A 27,587-nucleotide genomic window follows, 5' to 3' on the forward strand; every position below is an offset into this window, starting at 1 on the left:
CTGAGGTCCAAGAATGCCCAAACCACTGGCGGAGAGACAGCAGGAGGGGGGCTCTTGCAGGCGACCTTCCAAGCTCCCCTGAGGTCCACTCAGGCAGGCAGCTCTCCTGTTTCTGAAACCAGGTGAGGGGCGGTGGGAGGTCATGCTGTGGAGACGTGTTCAGCTCCCTGCTTCCCCTCTGCCCACACCCCTTACTCCTTTTTCTACCCAGAAAACACGGTTCCTTCCCCAGAGGACACGCCTTCTTCCAGTTCAGCTTCAGCCTGCACCGCAGTGCCAGGTAAACAGCAAGGGTCCATCCAGCTGAGAAGCTGTGGCAATGGTTGCAGGAAGGTGTCCTGGCGTCACACCTTTCTTCTGAGTTAGGTAGGGGTAGGGGTGTGGGTGACTGGTATTGATGCTGAGATGGGATGACACCTGCAGGAGCTGAAAAGAAGGACCTGAGCTAACATACTTCTGATCACTTATCTGTCCTTTGATTTGCTCTCATTCACTCATCACCCGCCATGCACTGCTCTAGGTGCTGGGACGCTCCCTGAGTCAACATATTGGACAAAAGTCCACCTGTGGAATCACAATCTGTGTTTCCACGAGACCCACAGGCAGAGTCAAGTCTGAGAAGCGCTGTTACTGGGTATTTGGCCCCAGCAGGCAGAAGCAGGTTAGGTGGGGAGATTAAGCAATAAACAGGACCCAGCCCAGCTCCACCCCTTCCTCACTCCCCTCCTCACTGCGTGTTCCACCCCTCAGCTGGGATGTGAAAAGCTCTGTCAGCCCCCAGCTTTCCTCAGAAGCCCTCCTGCAAGGCCACGAACATGAGCCGACTCTGCCTCTCCATCGCCCTTCTCGTCCTCCTGGGCACCCTGGTGGCCTGCACCTCAGGGGGTAAACACGAGAGCCATGCCAAAGGTAAGTCCCGGCTCACCTCTCCTCCACAGACTGGGGAGGGATGAGGGGAGTCCATGGAGGGGCTGGGGAGCAGGGTTGGGGTGGGTGCTGACAGCCTCTCTGGATTTCTCCTGGGAAGTTGGGCAGTTGTAACTCCAGGGGCATTTCATGACTCTCAACAGGAAAAAAATTAGAAGTCAAAATTTTAAAATATATATCCCGCCTACCTCTACCAGATCAGGAATCCCATCTTTGACACTCTCTATTCCTGGTCAGTGCCGTGTCCCTGAACTTCACTGTAGTGTAATAAAAGGATCAATATGTGATCCTTGCCCTGGTTCCTGGAACAGACCTCCTGAAACTCCTGGAATTTACTGTCTTTTTTATGGCAATGAGGTGAGTAAAGGAATGGGACCCGAGAGACCTTCAGGGTGGGGTTCATCTCCAGAAAAACCCAATCATGTGTTTAGAGGCTAGAATTTTCATCACCCCACATCCCAGCATCTCTGGGGGGAGGGGAGGGTATTGAGTTGGAGACCAATCACCAATGGCCGATGATTCAATCAATATGCCTATTATTGACACCTCAATAAAATTCCATAAACGTTGGGGTCCAGAGAGCTTTCGGGGTGGTGAGCACATGGAGGTGCTGTGAGGGGGTGCGCTCCACTAGGGCACGGGGCCTCCGCACACCTCTGCTCCCCCTTTGCCCTGCGCATCTCCTCCATTTTGCTGTCCCTGGGCTTTACCCTTTATAATAACATGAGAACGGTAAGTAAAGGGTTTTCCTGATTTCGGTCACCACTTCTATTGGTTATTGAACATGGAGGTGGGGTCATGGAACCTCTGAGTTTTAGCCAGTGGGTTACAAGTGTAACTCGGGATCACGTGGCTGGCGTTTGAAGTAAGGACAGTCTTGAGCCCTCAACCTGTGGGATCTGCACTCACTCCACAGATTTAGCGTCAGAAGTGAATTGACTTGTGGGATGCCCAGTGGATGTTTGGGGAATTGGTTAATGTTGGTAGAGTCACTACCCAGACTCACTCTTTCCTGTGATTCAGGGGCTTAGGTGAGACTCAGAGATAGGGAAGTAATGAACATGGGACACTGCACCCAGAAACTCTTACCAGTTATCTGTATTTTCAGAATTCCTGGCAGAATCACATAGTTTATCAAATGGGTTGTGACATGATAGTATCTTGTCCTGACCCTATGACCCACATGCCGTGTGTCCTGGGGCAAGTCTTCTGCAGTTTCCTCACTGAACAGGGGAACCATGTTACATGGGTTCTTTGAACAGCTTACCAGTCATGAATTTAAAGAGTTTAATCACATTTCACGGCCAATTTTATCCGTTTTCCACCAAGATGTGTTAATCTGAAAAAATTTCTCTACCCACCTCCTTTGGGCAAGAAAAAATATTTAGGTGTTAAATAATGATATTCCTCTAGGATTAAAATTAATCAGAAAGACGTGGGACCACTGAGCTGAGCAACTGCAGGGAAAGCAAGAAACACAATGCTTGTGTGAGTTGCTCCTGGCACCAAGGCTGATATAATCTTAGTAAAGGCTCAAGTCCCTTTCCCTTGTCCCGCCAACCTTTAAAAAAATATTTATTTATTTGGCTGTACCAGGTCTTAGTGGCAGCATGCAGGATCTTTTAGTTGCAGCATGCGGGCATGCAGAATCTTTAGTTGTGGCATTCAAACTCTTAGTTGGAGCATGTGGGATCTAGCTCCCTGACCAGGGATTGAACCCGGACCCCTGCATTGGGAGCACAGAGTCTTAACCACTGGACCACCAAGGAAGTCCCGCCTTTGTCCCCTTTTGACTATTATTTTATTATCCTTTTAAGATACAGAATGTTAAAGGTAGATTGATAATTATGTAGACCTTCCCCATCATCAGGTAGACTTTGCACTAACAGGAATTCAGTTATATCCATTCTATTCAGTGATTGTGCACTTGACGTGAGCATGAAATGGAAGATTTATTCCCTTGCCATATATTTATTAAGTCCCTACGAAGCATGGTTCTTGGTGTGGGGAAAGAACTGTAGACAAAATATGGCAAAATACCTTGCCTTCTAGGAGGGAGACAGACAATAGCAAAAGGGGGGAATACTCTGCTAGGTTATGAGTGTTTTGAAGGTAGAGAGTGATGGGGATAAAGGAGGCTGTGCTCTTTCCGTAGACTGATCAGCGAAACCCTCTGTGATAAGGGGGCGTTGGAGCCGAGGCTGCAGAAAGAACGTGCCTGGTGTGTTTGAGCAGCAACAATTACCAGGGTGGCTGGAGCTGAGTGGGTGCGGGGGGGCGGGACGTGGAAGGAGATGAGGCAGAGAGGCCATGGGGGCAAGTAGGACTTTATAAGAATCAGAATTTGACTCAGAGAGATGGGGAGTCACTGATTGGTCGTGGGAGCAATGGGGTAGGACTCAAGTTGTAACAGGATCCCTGCGGCTGCAGTGTGCAGAATGGCCTCTGGGGGGCGAAGGGCAGAGACAGAGAGGCCCAGGGAGCAGGATGCTGCAGGGGTCCAGGTGGGCAATGATGGAACGTGCACCTATGTTGTTCCCTGGGTCGATGCCAGTCCTTTTGAATAACATGAATGTCTTGCTGTGTTTAGGTTTCTATGGAGGCTTCATTACCTAGTCATGATGCATTAAATCATTAGCCATTGGTGACTATTCGACCTCCAGCTCCTCTCCAATCTCTGAGGTTTGGGGTTGGGGAACTGTGGATGGAAGGCCTTGGAGGAGAGTAGGAATGAAAGTTGCAACTTGCCTGTCAGGCAGTGGTTTCCCCTGGCAACCAGAGCCTATTCTGGTGTTACTAGGTTCTTCCCAAAAGTCACTTACTTCACATAACAAAAGACACCGTTATTGCTCTCAGCATTTAAGAAATACCAAGGTTTTTAGGAACTTCCCTGATGGTCCAGTTCGTAAGACGGCTTGCTCCCAATTCAGGGGGCCCAGGTTCGATCCCTTGTTGGGGAACTAGATCCTGCATGCATGCCGCACCTAAGAGTTTGCATACCACAGCTAAGAAGTTCGCATACCACAGCTAAGAAGTCCGCATGCTGCAACTAAAAGATCCTGCATGCTGCAACTAAGACCCGGTGCAGCCAAAATAAATAAATGTAAAACAAAACAAACAAACAAAAAAATTCCTTAAAAAGAAAAAGAAATACCAAGGTTTTTAGGAACTCCGTGCCAGGAAAATGACAAAGAACAAATGTATATATTTCTTATTATAAATCACAATATCAATATAGTGTCAATATTCAATTTATACAGTCCCCATGAGGTAACAAAAGTGAACACACTGGTATGTTTTCTTCATGCCTTTCTCCATTACAGCCTGATTCCTTCACACTTTTTTATTAATGGTGGAAACCTTTTACCATACAAGTAAGTGCAGAGAATAGTATTATAAAACCCATGTACCAGCTCCAATATATGGAGAATATTTTTTACCTGTGTCCTCCTTTTCTTTGGTAGAGTTTTTTTTTTTCCAACTTTATTGAGATATAATTGACATGGGTAGAGTTTTTTGTTTGTTTGTTTTTGGCTGCGTTGGGTCTTCATTGTTGCGCGCGGGCTTTCTCTAGTTGTGGTGAGCGGGGATACTCTTCGCTGCGGCGCGCAGGCTTCTCATTGCAGTGGCTTCTCTTGTTGTGGAGCACGGGCTCTAGGCACACAGGCTTCAGTAGCTGTGGCTGGCGGACTCTAGATCTCGGGCTCAGTAGTTGTGGCGCACGGGCTTAGCTGCTCTGCCCCATGCGGAATCTTCCCAGACCAGGGCTCGAACCCATGCCCCCTGCATTGGCAGGCTGACTCTTAACCACTGCGCCACCAGGGAAGCCCCAACATGGGTAGTTTTTTGAAGCTAATCAAGGGCATCATACCAATTAATCTTAAATACTTCATGAAGGAGATATAAACTTTTCCATGATTACCATATCATGGTCACGCCTAGCAACATTAATACTAATGTCCCAGAAAGCAGGTTGTCAAATGGCCTTTTCAATTTGACCAGCCCCCAGAACGCTAACATTCTCTATCACAAACTGGTGGTGTCAGTTGTTGACCTTGTAGACCAACCTGTGATGGCCACCCTCATAACTGACCCAGATCCCCTCCCATTCCAGCAGATTCCCTGCCTGCCTTCTGCCTGGAACCTCATCACACGGGTCCATGCAGGGCCCGGACGATCAGGTACTTCTACAACGCCAAGTCCGGGCACTGCGACATGTTTATATACGGCGGCTGCCGAGGGAAGAAGAACAACTTCCCAACAGCACAGGACTGCATGAAGACCTGCGGTGGTCACATGGGGACCCATAGGTAAGAAAGGGGGCAGGACAGGGTGGGAGGGGAAGGGCTGGGGAAAGAGATGGCGCGCAGGGGGCCACCCACCATTCACACCTGCACAGTGTCTTTTCTCCTCGCTGCCTCCCAGGAGAAGTGGCTCAGTGTCCTGTGAAACCGCACACTGAGCACATCCTCCACGGGCCAGCTTGGCAGAAGGTCACCCTAGAAGCCCCGTCATGAGAATCTGAGCTTCCTCACATGCTCCCCTTTTCTCAGATGGGAACACTGAGTCAGCCACCCTACAGAGCATGTCCAAAGTTCTCCTGAGCACCCCACCTAGGCTTGAAAAATTCACTTCCTTCTTCTTGGTCATTCTGGTCCTGGGTGGACTGTGGTTGCATATTTCTGGGAAAGTCTAGGATCTGTCGAGATGAGCGATGTCCAGGTCTGGGGCTTCAGAGATGTCAATCAGCAAGTTCCTTTCTTTTTGCAGAGAACCTGCGAACTGTGCTCTCCCGAAACCCTGAAGTCAAGGAGGAGCCACGCGGGGCTGGGCTGTGGCTGCTTCTGAAACAGTGTGGTCTCCTCTGAGTCCGTCTCAACCCCACCCTCCTCAGCAGAGCCCTGCCTCTCTCCTCCCAACATGGGTCTCCTTGCCTTAGTTCTGTCTCATCCAGTGGATTCTAAGCACCATGAGAACAAGTCTTCCCTTTATCCTTAGCACTAAGCACAGTTCCTGGCACGAAGGAGACGGTCCATAATTACTTGAGGACGGAAAGAATGAATGCAGATGCACATTCCTCACAGTGGCTGAGGTCTTTTCAATAAAGAAGCCCCTTTCCCTCACAGTGATGTTGCTCATTTTCCTATCTGTGGCTTCAAGCTGTCTGTCTTATATTCCAATAAATTCATATTCAAATTAAACTAACTGGAGTGGATTCTGTTGTTTGCAACTAAGAACCTTAACCAATAGTGTCCATGGAAATGGTGGTCCTTCTCACTATTCTGCAGAGCAGTTGTCACCTCCCTTTTTCCTGTCCTCAGACTGGGCCCTACCAGGTATGGGAAGTAAACCCATTACAGCACCATCTACCTCTTAATGGCCACCCCAAGCTACACAAAAACCCGTGGGACAGACACCTCAACATGAAAGCTTTCGTTCCTTACTTCTTGGGCCAGGTCAAATTTGGGTGCACGTTGCTCTCCTGGACTCTCAGAAGGAGAAAAGAAGAAGCATGGGGCTTAATTGTCCATTTTTCCGAGGCAGCCCCTTGCCTGAGGTCACATGTGGGGAGGGGGCTTCTTACTACAGTTAAGGAAGGGCAACTACCCTTTTTGTGCGCCAGGCTCTGTGCTAGCATTTTGCCTGCATTCTTCGATTAATCATCCTAAGAATCCTTCAAGGGAGGAAATGGCGACATAGTGATGTCACTTAACTGCTGTATGAGTTTCCTAACACAGGAGGTCCCAGCTCTCCCAAGTAGAGTGACTTTGACAATGTTTTCCTATTCCTGACTCTGGGAAGATGTGGGATGAAGGCACCTTTGGAGAACAGAGAGTATCTGCTTCACTACAGACAGGAAAGTGAGTCACAGGGACCACAGCAAGTGTAGTATTTAAATAAAAAAGGATACAGATTGGTGCTGGTTCTGTTACTTCTTTGTAGTCTTGGGCAAATTTCTCAACATCTCTGAGCTTTACATTCTTTAATTATAAAATAAGGATAATGCTTATACTTGCTAATGTCTCTAGCCAGAGACCACTAAAATCACTCCCATTCCTAGTTGAACTAGTTGGGTTTATTACTCACTGCAGCAAGGAATAGGAATCACCTTGGAAAACAATATGGTATCTTATTAAGAGAATGTTAGGAAGAACTTATAGGACGTGGGCTTGTGTTGGGTGATTTTGGGGAGGATTTCAGGAAGCTGGCTTTCCTCTGGATGAATGCTGTCAGGAAGTGGGGCAGTTCTCTGAATGGGTATCTTTATCTTAACTCTAAGAAGGGAAGACTAGATAGCAGTTAGAGCTGTATTTGGTAAAGCAGCATCAGTCACTTATATGAGGCAGAATAGGGGGATGCTTGGTCATTTGGGTGGCTTGTATAATTTAGCTGGTTTTGTCTGTGTTTAAACATGATTACAGAGTGTCCTATTTTTGTCATGATATATCATGGTCCCAGGATGGCCTTGTTTGATGTTGATGTCTTGTGAAATGTTTACATTCATCAGGAGAACTTAAGGCCAGTGATGGTGCCAGGTCAGCCCCCGAATCAGAGGTTGCTTTTCTCCTTCTCTATCAATCTCAGAGAATTATGGTGAGAATTAAGAGGATGTGATATTTGTAAAATGCTTTGCACAAGTGTTGAGACTAAGCCCTCAATGAATGACTGTTCTGATTACAATAATGGTAGTAAATAAGTTGCAAATTGTAACAAATAATTTAATATATTAATAATTATTATTTTATAACAGTGTAATGGAAGAGGACTTATTACTAATTAGAAGAATTTGACTTCAGTAGGTATGGATATTGCTGTGTGATCTTGGGCAAATCCCTTCACCTCTCTGAGCCACAGTTTCTTTCTTTGCAAAATAGGATTCTGGTATCTGCCTTAAGAAAAACACGGGTACTTTGGGAACTACATGGATTATGGTGCTGAAGTTCTTTGAATACTTCTGACCAACCCACTTTTTAAAAAAATTTATGTATAATTGATTTACAATGTTGTGCCAGTCTCTGCTGTGCAGCAAAGTGACTCAGTTATACACACATAGACATTCTTTTTTTATATTCTTTTCCATTATGGTGTATCACAGGATATAATATAGTTCCCTGTGCTATACAGTAGGACCTTGTTGTTTATCCATTCTAAATGTAATAGTTTGCATCTACCAACCCCAAACTCCCAGCCTATCCCTCCCCTTCCCTGCCAACCCCTTGGCAACTACAAGTCTGTTCTATGAGTCTGTTTCTGTTTTGTAGATAAGTTCATTTGTGTCATATTTTAGATTCCACATAGAAGTGATATCATATGGCATTTGTCTTTCTCTTTCTGACTCACTTCACTTAGTATGATAATCTCTAGGTCCATCCATGTTGTTGCAAATGCCATTATTTCATTCTTTTTATGGCTGAGTAGTATTCCATTGTATATATGTATCACATTTTTTTATCCATTCATTTGTCAATGGACATTTAGGTTGTTTCCATGCTTTTTGTTTTTTTTTTAAAGAAGATGTTGGGGGTAGGAGTTTATTTATTTATTCATTTTTGCTGTGTTGGATCTTTGTTTCTGTGCGAGGGCTTTCTCTATTTGTGGCAAGCGGGGGCCACTCTTCATCGCAGTGCACGAGCCTCTAACTATCGCGGCCTCTCCTGTTGCAGAGCACAGGCTCCAGATGCGCAGGCTCAGTAGTTGTGGCTCACGGGCCTAGTTGATCTGCGGCATGTGGGATCCTCCCAGACCAGGGCTTGAACCCGTGTTCCCTGCATTAGCAGGCAGATTCTCAACCACTGCGCCACCAGGGAAGCCCCTGTTTCTATGTTTTGGCTATTGTGAACAGTGCTGCTATGAACATAGCTGTGCATTTTTTTTTAAGTCTTTTTGGCTATAGTCTTTTCTTTTTTTTGATAAATTTATTTATTTTTGGCTGTGTTGGGTCTTCATTGTTGCACGTGGGCTTTCTCTGGTTGCAGGGAGCAGAGGCTACTCTTCGTTGTGACGTGCAGGCTTCTCATTGCAGTGGCTTCTCTTGTTGTGGAGCACGGGCTCTAGGCGCGTGGGCTTCAGTAGTTGTGGCTCACGGGCTTAGTTGCTCCATGGCATGTGGGATCTTCCCAGACCAGGGATCGAACCCATGTCCCCTGCATTGGCAGACGGATTCTTAACCGCTGTGCGAATTCCCTGCATGTATCTCTTTGAATTATAGTTTTATCTGGGTATATTCCCAGGAGTGGGATCACTGGGTTGTGTGGTACTTCTATTTTTAGTTTTTTAAGGAATCTCCATACTTTTTTCCGTATTGGCTGCATGGACTTACATTCCCACCAACAACATAGGAGGGTTCCCTTTTCTCCACACCCTCTCCAGCATTTGTTATTTGTAGACTTTTTTTTTTTTTTTGGTATGCGGGTCTCTCACTGTTGTGGCCTCTCCCGTTGCGGAGCACAGGCTCCGGACGCTCAGGCTCAGTGGCCATGGCTCACAGGCCCAGCCGCTCCGCGGCATGTGGGATCTTCCGAGACCGGGGCACGAACCCGTGTCCCCTGCATCGGCAGGCGAACTCTCAACCACTGTGCCACCAGGGAAGCCTGTAGACTTTTTAATGAAGGCCATTCTGACCGGTGTGAGGTGGTACCTCATCGTAGTTTTGATTTGCATTTACAAAGATGCAATCCTTTGTTTGTTGCATCATTAGCAAATATTTTCTCCCACTCCGTAGGTTGTCTTTTTTTTTTTTATTGTTCCTTTTGCTGTGCAAAAACGTGTAAGTTTGATCAGGTCCCATTTGTTTATTTTTGTTTTTATTTCTATTGCCTTGGGAGACTGACCTAAGAAAACGTTTGTACGATTTATGTCAGAATGTTTTGCCTATGCTCTCTTTTAGGAGTTTTATGGTATCATGTCTTATGTTTAAGTCTTTAAGCCATTTTGAGTTTATTTTTGTGTGTGCAGACCAATCCACTTTTTTTTTTTAACATCTTCATTGGAGTATAATTGCTTTACAATGCTGTGTTAGTTTCTGCTGTATAACGAAGTGAATCAGCTATATGTATACATATATCCCCATATCCCTTCCCTCTTGCGTCTCCCTCCCACCCTCCCTATCCCACCCCTCTGGGACGAAGTGAGAGAGTGGCATGGACATATATACACTACCAAATGTAAAATAGGTAGCTAGTGGGAAGCAGCTGCGTAGCACAGGGAGATCAGCTCAGTGCTTTGTGACCACCCCATTTTTAAAAGCACATGGAGTATTAGTTTCCTTCGTTTCCGGCTGCTTTTAGATTTCTTTTTTCTTTTTTCTTAATGCAGACTTTTTAAAGTCTTTATTGAATTTGTTACAGTATTGCTTCTGTTTTATGTTTTGGTTTTTTGGTCCCGAGGCATGTGGGATGTTAGTTTCCCAACCAGGGGTCAAACCCACACCCCTGCATTGGAAGGCAAAGTCTTAACCACTGGACCACCAGGGAAGCCCCCCTGGCTGCTTTTAAAGTGTGCCGTCCACTGCATTTAAAAAAAAAGAACAAAGAGAATTTGGGGGGATGTCACCTTTCATAAGCCCCCTCAGGAAATTCCTCAGTGCCCAAGGAGTGTCACTGTTTCCTGAAATGGTCCCTTTCTTCCTCAGAGGTCACCTAAAGCCCTTTTGCTTCAGTGATAGGTCTCACCCAGTTCCAGTTCCTTGCCCACCCCATCCCACCCTTTATTTGACGCTCTGGTGTCTCAGAAATGTAGGTGGGACTGGGGGCTTCTGCTGATTCTCTTTGGGATCAGGTCACTTGTTCCTCAGCCATTAGGAACCACACTTTAAGGAAGGCCCTGCCTTCCCCCTGGAGGCAGCATGAGGAAGTGCGCCCTCCACCTGAAGCTGCGCACACCCCCTTCCCTGGGAGGCAGGAATATTGAAGTCTTTTGGTAGCTGCCTTTAAAAGCTGTTGTTGTTGTACACAATGTAGGTTTATAAATCATAGGTTAACATGAATAATTAATTTAAAATATTTATTCAGCTACTGAAGTACACAAAGCTGACTCAGTCTCTTCTCTCCTGTAGTCCATTTTCCAGCAAGAAATTCTGAGAGAATGTACAAATAAGAAATGTGGTCACCGGACTTCCCTGGTGGTGCAGTGGTTAAGAATCTGCCTGCCACTAGAAAAATGGTACAGATGAAGCGGTTTGCAGGGCAGAAATAGAGACACAGATGTAGAGAACAAACGTACGGACACCAAGGGGGGAAAGCGGCGGGGTGGGGGTGGGGGTGGGATGAATTGGGATTGACATATATACACTAATATGTATAAAATAGATAACTAATAAGAACCTGCTGTATAAAAAATAAATTTAATTTAATTTAAAAATTAAAAAAATAAAAAAGAATCCGCCTGCCAATGCAGGGGACTTGGGTTCAAGCCCTGGTCTGGGAACTAAGATCTCACATGCTGCGGAGCAACTAAGCCCGTGCACCACAACTACTGAGCCTGCACTCTAGAGCCCGCGAGCCACAACTACTGAAGCCCGCGTGCCTAGAGCCCGTGCTCCACAACAAGAGAAGCCACCGCAATGAGAAACCCGTGCACTGCAATGAAGAGTAGCCCCTGCTTGCCACAACTAGAGAAAGCCCGCATGCAGCAACAAAGACCCAACACAGCCAAAAGTAAATAAATTAATTAATTTTTAGAAAAGAAAGAAATGTGATCACTTTATTGAGAAGGAAGCACAGGGTGTGAAGGGGGGGGTTAGCAGGGGGCTGGACAAGTGTGGAGGTGGTGGGAGTTGCATGGAGGGACGCCCTGAGGAAGTGAACTTTCAGCTGAGGCCTGAGGGATGAGCAACAGGCCTGAGAGGAAGGTGGGGAAAGTTCTCAGCACACGGAAAAGCAAGAGAGGAACGAGGAGGAGAAGGTGTGTGAGAATGTGTGGGAGGACGGGACGACATGGCACTGGGTGTAGACTTGAAGGACCAGGCCTGAGGAGCCCTGTGAGATGAGCTAAGAGTTTGGGGCTTTACCCGAGGCCACAGGAAGGACCTGGACATCTTAGGAGGCCCTGGTGGAGGATGGAGAGGAGGGGCGGGGCCGAGGCAGTGGGGTTGTGATGAAACCGTGTGACCCAGATTGGGACTTGAACCCATGGTCTTTTAATTGAAATCACACACCTGGTCTCAGGGCTTAATGAAGCTCAGTTTCTTTAAGTCTCATCACAGAAAGAATTCAGTGAGAGACAAAGTGATAGATAAGAAGTGGATTTATTTAGAGAGACACACATTCCATAGACAGAATTCGGTCTATCCCAAAATGCGAGAACGGCCTTGGGAGAAGCACACTCTACAGACAGAGTGTGGGTCATCTCAGGAGGCAAAAGGCCCCGAAATATGGTGTGGTTAGTTTTTATGGGCTGGGTAATTTCGAAGTGGGAGGATTATTCCAACTATTTGGGGGAAGGGTCAGAGATTTCCAAGAATTGGGCCACCGCGCACTTTTTGACCTTTGATGGTCGGCCTTGGAACTGTCGTGGAGCTGGTGGGCGTGTCATTTGGCGTATGCTAATGTATTACAATGAGCGTATAATGAGGCTCAAGGTCTACTCGGAGTCGAATCGTCTGCCATCTTGGACCTAACCAGTTTTTGTCATGTCCTATGACTATGTCATTCTTTTAAACGTTGTACACTGCCCCCTTTCCTCCTGTTTCAGTGACAAGTGTCCAGAGGGGAGACAGGAGTGGCCTGGACTCAGCAGAGAGCAGAGGGTGCAGAGGAGGCAGTGAGGAGGAACGACCAACAGGCTTTGCTACGAGATTGCTCCCGGGGGCGAGGAAAGGGAAGAAGCACGGAGAGCAGGCAGCTTCCTGGGAGAAGGGAGGCGAAGCAAGTCCTTGCGGGAAGGGCAAAGAGTTCAGTTTGGTCAATGTTGAGTCCACAGCGCCGGTAAAACATTTAGGCAAAAACTTTCTCCTCCATCCGTGTGCCCCGCCCCATCCCCTTGGCTTCACAAAATCCACATTCTTGTAAAAGAGATCAAGTCAGCAGGGGGGCCCAAGAGCGCTGGGGAGGGGCAAGGCCAAGAAGTTTCCTGGCCTGGGGAGCTGGCTAGGTGCCAGAAGAAATCCGTGGGCAGCAGTGTCCAAAGCTGAAGGTCCAGTAGGCAGCTGGGTCCACAGGCTAAGACCATTTGCTCATCAAAGTGTCTTCTGCTGCCCTAGACTGAGTTCCAGGAGCCGCCCTGGGCTGTGCCCCTACCTGGCTCCTGCATCTTGGCTGTGGACTGTTCCCTGTGCTCAGAGTAAACAGCCCTGGCCCCTCCCAACCAGCACCTGTCTCCAGTCCCCAGGCTGAACATGGGAATTGGGGAGGCATTCTCCCCTCTTTCCCCTGGGACCCATCTGTAGGGACAGTGGCTGGATGTGCTTCTGTCACCAGCTCCGACTCACCTGTCATCCCAATGGTCACTGCCCCCGCCCCCTTGTGCCCTCCAGCAGCAAAGACTTCCTGGGGCTTAAGGACCTCAGAATTTGGGTCAGGAAGGATGTTTGAAGGCACCTCTTGCTGGGTAACTGTGTTTTGGCCTTTAGCAGCCTGCACGTTAAAGCTTGGTGTGTACCCAGCAGTCTCCTTACTAACAGGAGACACCATTTCTGGACCACTCACACATCTTTTTTTTTTTTAATATTTTATTTATTTATTTGGTTGAGCTGGGTCTTAGTTGCAGCAGGCGGGCTCCTTAGTTGTGGCTCGCCAGCTCCTTAGTTATGGCATATGAATTCTTAGTTGTGGCATGAGTGTGGGATCCAGTTCCCTGACCAAGGATTGAACCCGGGCCCCCTGCATTGGGAGCTCAGAGTCTTAACCGCTGCGCCACCCAGGGAAATCCACCACTCACCAATCTTTGGAGATGACAACGTGGCAGCTCAGAACAAGGAAGTGATTCATTCAAGGTCCCTCAGCTGGGAGGTGGTGGAGGTGGGAGACAAACCCAGACCCTTCACCCCAAGGCTAGTGTCGAGGGCTCCTTTTGTTACTTTCTCTACACCAACTGTGCACCCTAGATGTGTCACGAAGGAGACACCTGGGCAATATATATGATGGAAGGGAAAAAACAAGGGCTTGGTGGGATAGAGACCTGGGATCAAACCTTTTCTCTACAGCTTCAAATGGGACTTGGGTAGGACCTTCCCATGGGACCTCTCAGTCTCAGAATAGGAACCCCTGAGTCTAGCTCTTGGCCTCCTGCTGCCCTGCCCACGGGCCCCAGGAAGGAGGTGGAGAAGCAGGAGTGGACAAGGGTCCAGCTGCAGCTGGTTGAACTGCACCTGGCCTGGAAGCAGCTTAGGTTTCTGGTTCCCACCGGGGCCAGGGTGACACCTGATCCCCGGGGACTGGGAAATGGCAAAGGTGGCAGCCGGCCCGCCTGCCTTGTCTGCTGAGCCCTCTACTCCAGCTGACTCAGACCTGCCCCCCCAAGGCTACTCCCCCACCACCTACCCCCGAGGCACACCGTTAAAACCTCCACCTGGGCAGCCCCTCGCTCCTGCGCCCGCCGCAAGCAGCATCATGCCTATGTGCAGCCCTGGTCCCCTCGCTGCCGCCCTCCTCCTTGGCCTGCTGCTGAGCCTGCCCCCAGCTCCCAGGTGGGTGGGGCGGGCAGAGGCCCGGCACAGTCTGGCAAAGGCTTAGTTCTGGGAACAGAGAACTGAGCCTCCCCACGACCAGAGTGGGGAGACCCTTGGTGAATAAAATTTGGGGGTCTCTGGTGCCTAAAACTGGTGACCCTCGGAGCTTCAGGTGTAGGGTCCAATGTGCTGGAGGTGGGGAGACACTGAAGGCTGACATTTGAGAGCAGGCTCTGTGCTAAGGGTTGAGACTCAGTGGCCAGAGAGGGGACCTCCTGCTTAAAGATCAGAAGCTCCTAGACACTCAGCTGTGCGGGGTCACCTAAGGATTGAGGGCTCTGAGGCCAAGGGCTAGGTCAGTCCTGTGTGGGGTGCAGGGACCCCATGCCTGGAGGTGGGGCTCTCTGAAGGCCCATAGGAGGCGCCAGGGCCAGAGATGGAGAATCCCTCAGAGGGAGTGGGGTGCTTGCAAAAGAAGCCACTGTGTGTGGAGGGTCTGCTCTCTCCTGAGACATTTCACATGTATGATTTCATTTAGCCTCATGTCGACCCTACAACATCTGGGATTCTCATCCCATTTTGCCAGCGAGAAAGCAGAGGCTCGGAGAGGTGAAGCGAGTTGCTCAGGACCCACAACCAGCAGACGGCACAACTAGGATTCTAGCTCAGGAAGCCCTCTGGTCCTGCCCCTCTTCCTGCCTCAGTCTGTCCATCTGAGACCAGGGAACAGCAGAGATTCCCCCTAGCAGCAGAGACTCCTCTTTTCTCCCCCCTCCTCTCTCATGTGTCTGTCTTTCTCTCCCAATATCCTCCTCCCTCTGGTCCAGGTTAGAGGCCCCCAGACCCGGGAGCCCCCAACGGGCCTGTCCTCCCTCCACCTCCCATCTCCCTGCTCAAGTGACTGAGTCTCTAATTACAAACCTTCCCATCCCCTGGGGGCATCTTCAGACAAATAACAAACAGGGAGCATCACAGGGGCTAGATTCTGGGTAAAGACCAGTGACACCAGCACTTTGGGACCCAGGTCATATCCCTGCTTCTGGTCCTCAGTTTTTGCCTCTGAAAAATGAAAAGCTTGGATTCCATGCATCCTTTCCTGATGGGAGCTCCCATGGCCTGCTGGCCAGTCTTAAACTCCAGAAAGTGCTTTTTATGACAGGCAAGCTTCACATGCTTTCTCTCACTCAATCCTTAGAGTGGAAGAGAGGGTGTTAAAGAGGAGGAAGGGGGAGGGGTGCTCAGGGAGGCATCCCGACTTTCTTCAAACCACTCAGGCAAGAGCTGAACCCTCTTGCTGGGACTGCTGCCCAGCCAGGGATGGCGGTGTGACCTTGGGCAAGAACCCGTCTCTCTCAGATGCTCACTCCACATCTTTAAGATGGCCTGGGCGGTCTCTGAAATCTGTAAAGTCTCTTTCTGCCTGAATGGAGGAATTCGGGGTGCCAGGCCAGGTGCTGGGAGTGGGGGAGGCCCGGGAGGGGGACTCAGAGTGCGACGAGTGTCCTAGGCCTTGGGAGTCAGTCCCCTCAGCAGCCTCTGGCCTCTCTGTGACTCTGGCCCACAGGGAGGAATCTTCAGACCAGGTCCCCAGACCTCAGGCAACGAAGTCCCCACATTGTGTCCCAGAAGCAAAGACATGCGCTAGAGCACTGAATCCAGCCGGGTGCAGGGGTCTCCCTTCCCCCCGCTGCACTTCAGATGCCTTGTCTCCCCAAGGTCCCTGGAGGGAGTGCCTCAGCTGAACTGCTTCCGTCTCCTTCCACCCAGCCAGATGTCCCAGAGTTGGGAGCACCCCACTTCCCCGAACCAGGTGCTCCTACCTCCTACCAGTACCATCTCCCGTCCTGCCTGGTGGAGGCCCCCGGGGTTACCACTGGGCATCTGGCAGATGGTGGCACAGCCGGCCTGGCAGCACCTGAGGTCGGCCACGCATTCCCCACCTGAGAGGCACTCCCGCGTGCAGTTCAGGTCCACCTCTGGTGCAGAGCACATGCCTGATTTCTCTGCTCCTGTGCCTGGGAGGCGGCTGGGCAGTGAGGGACCAGAGTCCTAGTCTCAGAGGATGCCCATCTCCTGTCCTAGGACCACAGATCTCAGTCTCCCTGGATATCTCCGTCTCTGGCCCTGGGTGCCTCCCTACAGCCTTCAGAGAATCCCACCAGGCCCCACTGCTGCCACCAGGGGGCAGGAAGGGCCTTCCTTAAAATGTGCTTCCTAATGGTTGAGGTACTGGTGACTTGAGCCCAAAGAGAACCAGCAGAAGTCCCCAACCCCACCTACATTTTTGAGGAACCAGAGGGTCAAATAAAGGGCAGGATGGGGTGGGCAAGGGACTTGACCTGGATGAGACCTATCACTGAAGCAAGACGGCTTTAGGTTACCTCTGAGGAAGAAAGGGACCATTTCAGGAAACAGACGGTGATGCCCCTTGGACACTGAGGGACTCCCTGAGGGGCTTATGAAAGGTGGGTGACACTACAAACCAAAGGCTATTTATTCCTGTCTTTAATGCAGTAGGCGGCACATTTACAAAGGAATCAGGAATCAAGAAAACTAAAAGTCTATGTGCTTTTAGGCAAGTGCTTTGGTCTATGGTATTCAAAACACTTTAGCACCATAACCAACATGGTCCTCACAAATATACAAACCCATGGGACTTCCCTGGTGGTGCAGTGATTAAGACTCTGCCTGCCAATGCAGGGGACACGGGTTTGAACCCTGGTCGGGGAAGATCGCACATGCCACAGAGCCACTAAGCTCCTGCGCCATGACTACTGAGCCTGCGCTCTAAACCCCGCGAGCTACAACTACTGAGCCCTGATTTCCAGGAGCTGACCGGCACCACAGTTGGCCTTATGTCTCCTGCTGAACATAAACTATTTTATAGGATGTCAGTATCAGACAAAGTCATTCTGTGCCCATGATGGGTTAAGACAAAAAGTGGGACTTGTCGGGTGGCACAGTGGTTAAGAATCCGCCTGCCAATGCAGGGGACACGGGTTCAAGCCCTGGTCTGGGAAGATCCCACATGCCATGGAGCAACAAAGTCCGTGCTCCACAACTACTGAGCCTGCACTCTAGAGCCCGTGAGCCACAGCTACTGAGCCCGCGCGCCTAGAGCCCGTGCTCTGCAACAAGAGAAGCCACCGCAATGAGAAGCCCGCGCACCGTAAGGAAAAGCAGCCCCCGCTTGCCGCAACTAGAGAAAGCCCGCATGCCGCAATGAAGACCCAACACAGCTATAACTAACTAACTAACTAACTAAATAAATAAATAAATAAATGGACACCGTGTAATCGTGGTTGAACACAGACAAAAGAAGCTAAGTTAACAAGCCACCAAAATGACCAAGCATCTCCCTATTCTGCCTCATATGAGTGACTGATGCTGCTTTACCAAATACAGCTCTAAACTCTATCTTGTCCTCTCTTCTTAGAGTTAAGATTAAGATACATAGTCAGAGAACTGCCCCACTTCCTGACAGCATCCATCCAGAGCAGAGCGAGCTTCCTGAAACCTTCCCCAAATCACCCAACCATAGCACATTTCTTTAGGTCTTTTCTAACATCCTCTTAATGAGATGCTAGGTGGTTCCCCAAGGTGTGTGTTCTCCTTGCTGTAGTGAGTAATAAACCCAACTGGTTCAACCAGGAACAGGAGTGTTTCTGGAGGTGTGTGGCTAGAGACGTTGACAGGTAGAATCATTAGCCTTATTTTGTAAAAAAGGAAAGAGAAACTCAGAGATTTGGAGAGATATTCCCAAGACTATAAGGTAGTAAGTGACAGAACCAGCTCTTTCTATTTTCTTATATTTAAAGACCCTGCTATGTGAGTCTCTATGCATCAGTTTCCTTATCTGTAGTGATGCAGTTAGACACTGTTCTCCAAAGGTCTCTCCAGCTCACGTCTTCCTAGAGGCAGAGGCATGAAAACATTGTCAAAGTGGCTTGGCTTGGGAGAGCTGGGACCTCCTTTTGACTGAGAACCCAGTGGATTCTAAACAAGTCATTCCCACAACGCCTTGCAGCGGGGAAGGTCTAATAATGAACTTGAAATGGGGTGCATCCTGGGAGATACCTCCATAAGCCTTGGATTCCTGCCCCACCTACATCCTACCCGCTCCTCTCAGCCACCCTCACTTAGGTGTTCATATTTCCACAGTATCTGATTGCTACAGCTCTTGACCTACTGGGAAAAGCAAGACTGGAGGGTGGGGCTTCCCTGGTGGCGCAGTGGTTAAGAACCCGCCTGTCAATGCAGGGGACGCGGGTTCGGCCCTGGTCCGGGAAGATCCCCCATACCGCGGAGCGACTAAGCCCGCGTGCCACAACTACTGAGCCTGCGCTCTAGAGCCCGTGCTCTGCAACAAGAGAAGCCACCACAATGAGTAGCCCCCGCTCACCGCAACTAGAGAAAGCCCGCGCGCAGCAACAGAGACCCAACGCGGACAAAAATTAATTAATTAAATAAATTACAAAAAAAAGACTGGAGGGTGACCCGGGAGCTGTGATCCTACTGACCATCCTCTTATTCTTCCACTAACCTCATCTCCAGCCCAGTGAGGGGGCACCTCAGGAAGGTGCCAACCATCCTAGCAGCATAAATTGTAGGGAGCTCTAAAGAGTCATTCCCTTAACTCAGTCCTGAGAATCTGAAAGACTGTGAAAGGGACTTAGCAAATGTTAAGAAACTAAAAGAGACTTGGGTGGTGGTGGAGGGGTACTTCCCTGACGGCCATCTCTCAATGTCTGTAGAACTAACAAAGACAGCAGAATTTGTCTGTAGGGTTCTTAGGAGCAGAGTCAGGACCAATGTGGAAACACAGGGCCAGAGAGGAGGGGGACTCTTATAGGTTCAATAGGATGGAAGAGGGTTCTATTCATGAATGCTACCAGCTGGCACCTGCTACCCAAGAGAAAGTGAGCTCCCCCTAGCAGGAGGTAAAAAACACTGAGGCTGGTTGACTAGCTACCTTCTGTGAAAATTTAACATTTAATTATTCAGAAACCTTCTCCAGTGTTTTTCCAAAACCTAATTTCTCTTCCACTGGTACCTCTACACACCCACATGGCTCAGCTCTAATGGGTCTGTTTCTTAGAGATGACAAAAGCGGCTGCCTCACTCCCCTCAGGAGCTGGGACTTAGCAGGAGGGAGCGGAAAACTCAAGCTGTGGAACCAGGGCTCGCATGCAAATACGGTGGTTCCCCCACCCCTCCTAGGGAACTTCTGTTCCCCTACTCTGTACAGGGGGACTCCCAGGTTCATCGTGTTCAGGGTTGGGTGGACTTCGAGGAACAAGTTGGGGTCTCCTCGTGATGCTCAAAGGCTACTTGGAAACCAACACAGACTCCGATCTGGGACATGGACAGATGTAGAATCTCTGTTCTCATCTCTGCCTCTTTGTCTTGCCCCAAAGCTCCTGTTTGCCCTCTTCTCTCTACCTGACAGAATCCAACTCACCCTTCCAAACTCAGCTCAGACATCGCCTCTTCAGGGAAGCTGGCCTTGACCTCTTCAGGGAGGCTGGCCTTAACCTCTTCAGGTGACAGCCAAGGCCTCCACCTCGGCTCCCACAGTAGCCCCAGGAAACTAATCCTCCAGCTAACTGACATCTCCATGCTCCCATTTCCTCCCTCTCAGTATCATTAGGAAAATACAAACAAATAATTTGGGGAAAATGACAAGCACAGAGCCTGGCACATGGCCAGTCTCACAAAAAAGGGTAGTTGTCCTTCTTTAACAGAAGCAGCCCCCTCTCCATACAGATGACCTTGCGGAAGGGTGTTCCTTGGAAAAATGGACAATTGAACCTCATGCTTCTTCTTTTGTCCTTCTAAGAGTCCAGGAGAACAACTTGCCCCAAAATTTGACCTGGCCCAAGAAGTAAAGAAAGCAAGCTTTCATGTTGAGGTGTCTCCCAGATATTTTTGTAGCTTGGGGTGTCCATTAAGAGGTAGATGGCATTGCAATAGGTTTTCTTCCAATACTTGGTAGGGCCCAGTCTAAGGGCAGAAAAAGGGGAGGAGTCCACTGCTCTGCAGAATAATGAGAAGGGCCACCATCTCCGTGGACAGTGTTGGATAAGGTTCTTAGGTGCAAAAATCAGATTCCACGCAAGTTAGCTCAATTAGGAAATTAATTTATTGATTATAAGGATGTAGAATTTTAAATGACAGATAGGAAAATGTTCAACATCGCAGTGGGGGAAAGGGACTTCTTTAATGGAAAGACCTCTGCCATCACTGATTCTCAGAGCTAGATTCCAGAAATTCTACCAACGATACCCACAAGGAGAGCAGTGATGGTGGGGTGGGGGATGAAGGTGAGGATGCAGTGAGGATGAGGGTTAGGGTTAGAATACTTGCTTCAAATCCCAGGCCCTGCAGTCACTCCAGTCATGAGGAATGTGCTCCTGCATTCCTTCCTTCCTTCCTCAAATATTTATGGACCGTCTCCTTTGTGCCAGGAACCATGCTAAGCGCTAGGGATAAAGGGAAGACTGTCTCTCATGGCGCTTAGAGCCGACTGGATGAGACAGAGCTAAAGCAATTAGACCCATGGGGGGAGGAAAGAGGCAGCGTTCTGCTGAGGAGGGTGGGGTTGAGAAGGAAGCCGGGGAGGCTGAACTGTTTCAGAAGCAGCCACAGCCCAGCCCTGCGTGGGTCCTCCTTGGACTTCAGCATGTTGGGGGAGCACGGTTCACAGGTCCTCTGCAAAAAGAAAGGGACTGGCTGAATGACATCTCTGAAGCCCCAGACTTGGACACGGTACACTCTGTTGGGTCCTAGACCATCCCAGAAATGAGCAACCACAGTGCTCCCAGGACCAGGATGACCAACAAGAAGGAAGTGAGTTTTCCAAGCCTAGGTGGGGAGCTCAGGAGCTCTGCAGACCTGCTCTGCAGGGTGGCTGACTCAGTGTTCCCATCTGAAAAAGGGGAGCATGTGAGGAGGCTCCGATTCTCATGACGGGGCTTCTAGGGTGACCTTCTGCCAAGCTGGCCCATGGAGGATGTGCTCAGTGTGTGGTTTCACAGGACACTGAGCCACTTCTCCTGGGAGGCAGCGAGGAGGAAAGACACTGTGCAGCTGTGAATGGTGGGTGGCCCCCTGAGCCCCTCCTCTTTCCCCAGCCCTTCCCCTCCCACCCTGCCTGCCCCTGTCTTACTCCAGGGCCTTTCGGCACCACCGCAGGTCCTCATGCAGTCCTCTGACGTCAAGAAGTTGTTTTGCTTGGCGTCACACCCGCCATATTTGAAGGTCTCGCAGAGCCTGGAGGTGGCGTTGTAGAAGTACCTGATAAAGATAGCCTTGCAGAGACCCTTGAAGGGAGGCTCCAGGCAGAAGGCGGGCGGTGGGTCTGCAAGGATGGGAGGGACTCTAGGTCAGTTATGAGGATGGTCATCAAAGCTTGGTCTATAAGGTCAACAACAGCAACACCCTGCTTGTTTGCAATAGAGAATGTTGGGGTGCAGGGGTGTGAAATGTGAAAAGGCCAGTCGAGGGTCTGTGCTCCAACACGTTACTATTAATGTTGTGGTGTGACCATGATATAGTAATCATCTTAAAAAATTATATCTTCTGGGCTTCCCTGGTGGCGCAGTTGTTGAGAGTCCGCCTGCCGATGCAGGGGACACGGGTTCGTGCCCCAGTCCGGGAAGATCCCACATGGCCGCTGAGCCTGAGCGTCCGGAGCCTGTGCTCCGCAACGGGAGAGGCCACGGCAGTGAGAGGCCCGCGTACAGCAAAAAAAAAATTATATCTTCCCCATGAAATATTTATGGATTAATTGCCATAATATCTTAGATTAGTTTTGAAACAGTCTACAAAGAAAAGAGGACCCACATCAATAATATTCTCCACATGCTGATAATTGTTGAAGCCGGATGATGGGTAAATGGGGTTTATAATACTATTCTCTGTACTTAATTGAATGGTTGAAAGTTTCCACTATTAAAAAAAAAATAAGTGTGAAGAGAATCCCCTGGTGGTCCAGTGGTTAGGACTCCGTTTTTCCACTGCAGGGAGCCCAGGTTCGATCCCTGGTCAGGGAACTAAGATCCCACAAGCTGAGTGGTGTAGCCAAAAAAAAAAAAAAAAAAAAAAGTGTGAAGGAATCACGATGTAACGGAGAAAGGCATGAAAGAAAACACAACGGTGTGTTAGCTTTGGTTACCTCATAGGGACTGGAATAATGGAATATTGAGGGAATATTGATATTGTGACTTATAATAAATATATATTTGTCCTTCATCCCATTTCTGGTAACAGACTCCTAAAACCCCTGGAATTGCCAAAGTGAAGAGAGCTGTAAGTTGTCTTTTGTTATGGGACGGAGGTGACTGACTATTGGGAAGCCCCTAGTAACCCGAGGATGGGCGCTGGTTGCCACAGGCGCTAACTGCCTGACCAGAGGACTGGAACTTACATTCCCACCCTCCTCTATGGCCTCCCCCAGCCCCGCTCAGGGAGGGGAAAGGGAAACAGGGACTGTTTTTGAACAGTCACCAGAGGCCAATGATTTAATGAATCATGACTAGGAAGTACAACCTGCATAAAACCCTCAACAGACCAAGGCATTCATGTTATTCAGAAGAATTGGCATCGACCCAGGGAACAACATAGGTACACACTCCACCGTGGCTCACCTGCACCCCTGCAGCAGCCTGCCCATGGGCTTCTGTCTCTGCCCTTTGCCCCCTAGAGGCCACTCTCCACACTGCAGCCGCAAGGACCCTGTTACAACTTGAATCCTATCCCATTGCTCCCATGACCAAGCCCTCATCTCTCTCAGTCAAATTCTGACTCTTATCTTACACGACCTGCCCCATGGCCCCTCTGCCTCATCCCCTTCCGCTCCCCACCCGCCCCCCACTCAGCTCCAGCCACCCTGGTCCCGGCTGCTGCTCAAACACACCAGGCACGTTTTACTGAAGCCTCTGCTCCAGCACCTGCTTATCACAGAAGGTTTGCCGACCAGTCTGTGGAAAGAGCACAGCCTCCTTTATCCCCATCACTCTCTTTCTTCAAAATATTCATCACGACCTGGCATATTAGTTTCCCCTTTCTCTGTGATCTGTCTCCCCCTTAGGAGGCAAGTTAGTTTGCTATTTTGTGTACAGCTGTTTCCCCACATCAAGAACTATGCTTGTAAGGACTTGAGAAATATTGTTAATGGAATTGACCTCCCATTTCATGCTCATGCTAAGTGTACGTTCATTGAATAGAATGGATATCATTGAATTGCTGTTAGTGAAAAGTCTATTTAATGATGAGGCAAGTCTATATAACTATGAATCTAGCTCTAACATTCTATATTTTGAGAGGATAGTAAAGTGATAGACAGGGGGGCAAGGGGAAGGGCATTGAGTTTTGAGTAATATTGTTCCAGCCTGGAAAAAAAAACAGCCTTAGGCCCACGAACAAACTCACAGCAGTGCTAGATGTCTTGCCCTCCCTGTAGTTGCCTCAGGCAGAGCAGAAGCTCAGCTGCCCCACACTTTTCTGATGAATTTTAATAATAAAGAAATAATCATTATTTGACACTTAAATAAAAATTATTTGACACTTAAATATTTTGACACTTCTGGGAAGGGAAAGATAAGTAGACTACGTCTTCCAGATAAATACATCTTGGGGGAAAATGGACATCATTGGTTATGAAATTCATGATTGGTTGGTTATCCCTTCAGAGAACCTGTGCAACAGGTGTCCCCAGTCAGGTGAGGAAACCACAGACGACTTGCCCCAGCACACACAGCACGTAAGTATTTAGGTCACCATGATACTCTCGTGTCACAACCCATTTGATAAACTACCTGATTCTGCCAGGAATTCTGAAAATACAGATAACTGGTAAGAGTTTCTGGGAGCACCGACGCATACTAAACACAACCCTGCCCCCGAGCCACCGTCACCAAATTAAAGGGGAGAGTGACTCCGGGTTTCGTCCCTGAGAGCAAACATGTGGTGTCCCTACTGACACCAACCAATTCTGCAAGGCCAACTGGGCGTCCCACGCGTCAATTCACTTCTGACACTAAAACCGCAGAGCTCGTGCAGATTCAACAATATGAGGGCTCAGTCCCACATTTCAAATGCTAGTCACAAGTCCCGGGGTCACCCATACGTGTGACAAACTTGCTATACATTCGGAGGTTCCATGACCCCACTTCCCATTTTCAGTAATTCATTAGAACCACCCACAGAACTCAGGGAAGCCCCTCACTTACTGCTCCCAGTTTATTACAAAGGTTGAAGCTCAGGTTGAACGGAGGAGACGCATAGGGCAAAGGGGGGTTGAGGGGTGCAAAGCCTCCATGCCCTCTCAGGACACTCTCCCCTCACATCACCTTGAATGTTCACCACTCTGGACGTTCTCCAAAACCCCAAAGTTTAGGGGTTTTTATTGAGGTTTCAATAGGTCAGCAAATTGATTGAATCGTTGGTCACTGATGATTGAACTCAGCCTCGGTACTTAACCCTCTCCTCTCCCCAGAAGTACTACGGGTTGAAAGTTCTAATTCTCTAATCACCTGATGAGACTTTTTGGAGACCGGCCCCATCCTTAAGTTATCCTGGGTCCCCTTCCTTGACTCATCGCATTACCATACAGAAGACAGTAAATTCCAAGTGTTGCAGGACATCTGGGCCAGGAACCAGGACAAGGATCAAATATGGATCTTTTCATTACACTACAGTGAGGTTCAGGGACAGGCAGTGACCAGGAACAGAGAGTCTCAGAGATAGAGTCCCTGGTCTGGTACGGTTTGGTGGGTTCCTTTTTTAAAAAGCTGAAACATAATGATTCCTTTTGAGAGTCATGAAATGTCCCTGGAGTTACAACTGCCCAACTTCCCAGGAGAAATCCAGAGAGGCTGTCAGCACCCACCCCACCCCTGCTCCCCAGCCCCTCCCATGGACTCGCCTCATTCCCACTCCACCCCACCCCCCAGCCCAGCCTGTGGAGGAGAGGTGAGCTGGGACTTACCTCTGGCACGGCTCTTGTGTTCAGCCCCTGGGGTGCAGGCCACCAGGGTGCCCAGGAGGACGAGGAGGGCGATGGAGAGGCAGAGTCGGCTCATGTTCGTGGCCTTGCAAGAGGGCTTCTGAGGAAAGCTGGGGGCTGACAGAGCTTTTCATATCCCAGCTGAGGGGTGGGACAGGCAGTGAGGAGGGGAGTGAGGAAGGGGTGGAGCTGGGCTGGGTCCTGTTTATTGCGTAATCTCCCCACCTAACCTGCTTCTGCCTGCTGGGGCCAAATGCCCAGTAACAGCGCTTCTCAGACTTGACTCTGCCTGTGGGTCTCATGGAAACACAGACTGTGATTCCACAGGTGGAATTTTGTCCAATATGTTGACTCAGGGAGCGTGCCAGCACCTAGAGCAGTGCATGGCAGGTGATGAGTGAATGAGAGCAAATCAAAGGACAGATAAGTGAACGGGAGTGTGTTAGCTCAGGTCCTCCTTTTCAGCCTCCTGCTGATGTCACCACATCTGGGCATCAAAGCCTTTCACCCCCCACCCCAAATTCACTAACCTCAGAAGACAGGTGTGGCACAGGACACCTTCCTGCAACCACTGCCACAGCTTCTCAGCTGGATGGAACGTGCTCTTTACCTGGCACTGGTCCAAGCAGAAGCTGAGAAGCGGGGGGGCAATGTTCTCCTGGGAGACAAACCCTGATTTTCTGGGTAGAAAAAAGAGTAAGGGGCGTGGGCAGAGGGGAAGCAGGGAAATGAACACGTCTCCACAGCATGACCACTTACCACCCCTCACCTGGATACACCAACAGGAGAGCTGCCTGCCTGAGCGGACCTCAGGGGCTGGAGTGATCTGTGGGAGGCTGGAAAGATCGCCTGCAACATCTCCCGTTCTCAGGTCTCTCCACCTGTGGTTTTGGGGTCGGAGGATGTCAATTTGCATCCCAGCTCTCCCTTTCCCTAACTTTGTGACCTGTGGCCAGAAATCTCCCACAGCCCTGTGTCGTCAGGTGTCATCTGAGATCCATGCTGCCCATGTCGTGGGGTTGCTATGGAAGCAGTGGAGTCAACAGACATATATTCCTTCTCCCTGCAAAGTCAGTCCTTGTAATAAGAATAATAGGGATTTCCCTGGGCGCAGTGGTTAAGAATCCGCCTGCCAATGCAGAGGACACGGATACGAGCCCTGGTCCGGACTCGAACATGCCACGGAGCAACTAAGCTCGTGCACCACAACTATTGAGCCTGCGTGCTGCAACTACTGAAGCCTGCACGCCTAGAGCCCATGCTCTGTAACAAGAGAAGCCACCGCAATGAGAAGCCTGCATGCAGCAACGAAGACCCAACACAGCTGAAAATTAATTATTTTTAAAAAAAATAATTATAATAATGAGTAATGACAGCAGTAAACACTTAGCTCCTTCCATGTGCCAGGCATTACCCTAAGCATTTAACTCATCTAATCCTCACGATAATCCTAAAAGAGGGTGAGGAAATCTTAATATTTCCTAACAATACAGAGGAGAAAATTGAGGCAACAGGAAATCTGTAATTTGCCCAAGGTCATGCTGGGTAGGAACAGGACCTGAACCCAGGAAACCGGCTTCAGAGTCTGCGGACCATGCACTCGGCTGCTTTGTAAGGTATAAAGTGCAGGCACGTGTGAAGGCTTACATACCCTCCCCTCTTCACTTGTCCCATCTATTCACTCCCAATTACAACCATGTACAGCAAGGCCCCCCCATACACACTCACTCATCCACACACAGACAAGCATCCTCCCACTAACACACACACACACACTAACAGCTAACACTGCCGAGATGTGCTGATTACAATTCCCTCTGTGTACATCTTTTATCTCCTTTAATGATCACATCAAATCTCTCCTCTCTAGGGTATATTTCTACCTTACCACCTATCACAGAGGAGAAAAAATGCAGCACAGAGAGGTGAAGGCATCACCAAACTGCTGATCAGCAGTAAAAACAAGACCACAGCCCAGCCTTGTAGGCAATCACTCACTCACACACACACACACACACACACACACACACACACACACACACACAC

The 27,587-nt window shown here is 49.2% G+C and overlaps 2 protein-coding genes across 3 annotated transcripts; one reads left to right on the forward strand and one right to left on the reverse strand.

Moving 5' to 3' along the window:
* The first annotated feature begins 687 nt into the window (after window positions 1-687).
* On the forward strand, window positions 688-6,276 carry LOC113605028 (serum basic protease inhibitor-like). Its single transcript, XM_027078039.1, has 3 exons — window positions 688-909; window positions 5,045-5,237; window positions 6,249-6,276. Exons 1-3 carry the CDS (start codon window positions 816-818, stop codon window positions 6,274-6,276), a joined length of 315 nt encoding a protein of 104 aa, XP_026933840.1. The 5' UTR covers window positions 688-815.
* A 14,381-nt stretch (window positions 6,277-20,657) lies between these two features.
* On the reverse strand, window positions 20,658-25,703 carry LOC113605139 (serum basic protease inhibitor-like). Of its 2 annotated transcripts, none has more exons than XM_027078205.1 (3): window positions 25,524-25,703; window positions 21,702-21,893; window positions 20,658-21,015 (listed from the first exon to the last, which is right to left on the reverse strand). In XM_027078205.1, the coding sequence occupies exons 1-3, from the start codon at window positions 25,615-25,617 to the stop codon at window positions 20,930-20,932; spliced, it is 372 nt and encodes a 123-aa protein (XP_026934006.1). In that variant the 5' UTR covers window positions 25,618-25,703; the 3' UTR covers window positions 20,658-20,929. The 2 variants fall into 2 exon arrangements, with proteins under 2 accessions (XP_026934006.1, XP_026934008.1); XM_027078207.1 differs by having other exon boundaries at window positions 20,658-21,244; window positions 25,524-25,688.
* Window positions 25,704-27,587: the final 1,884 nt, after the last annotated feature.

The sequence above is a fragment of the Aethalodelphis obliquidens genome, unplaced genomic scaffold, assembly GCF_003676395.1.
Source record: "Aethalodelphis obliquidens isolate GAN/ISIS:26980383/991018 unplaced genomic scaffold, ASM367639v1 scaffold42, whole genome shotgun sequence".
In the NCBI taxonomy this organism is placed as follows: domain Eukaryota; kingdom Metazoa; phylum Chordata; class Mammalia; order Artiodactyla; family Delphinidae; genus Aethalodelphis; species Aethalodelphis obliquidens.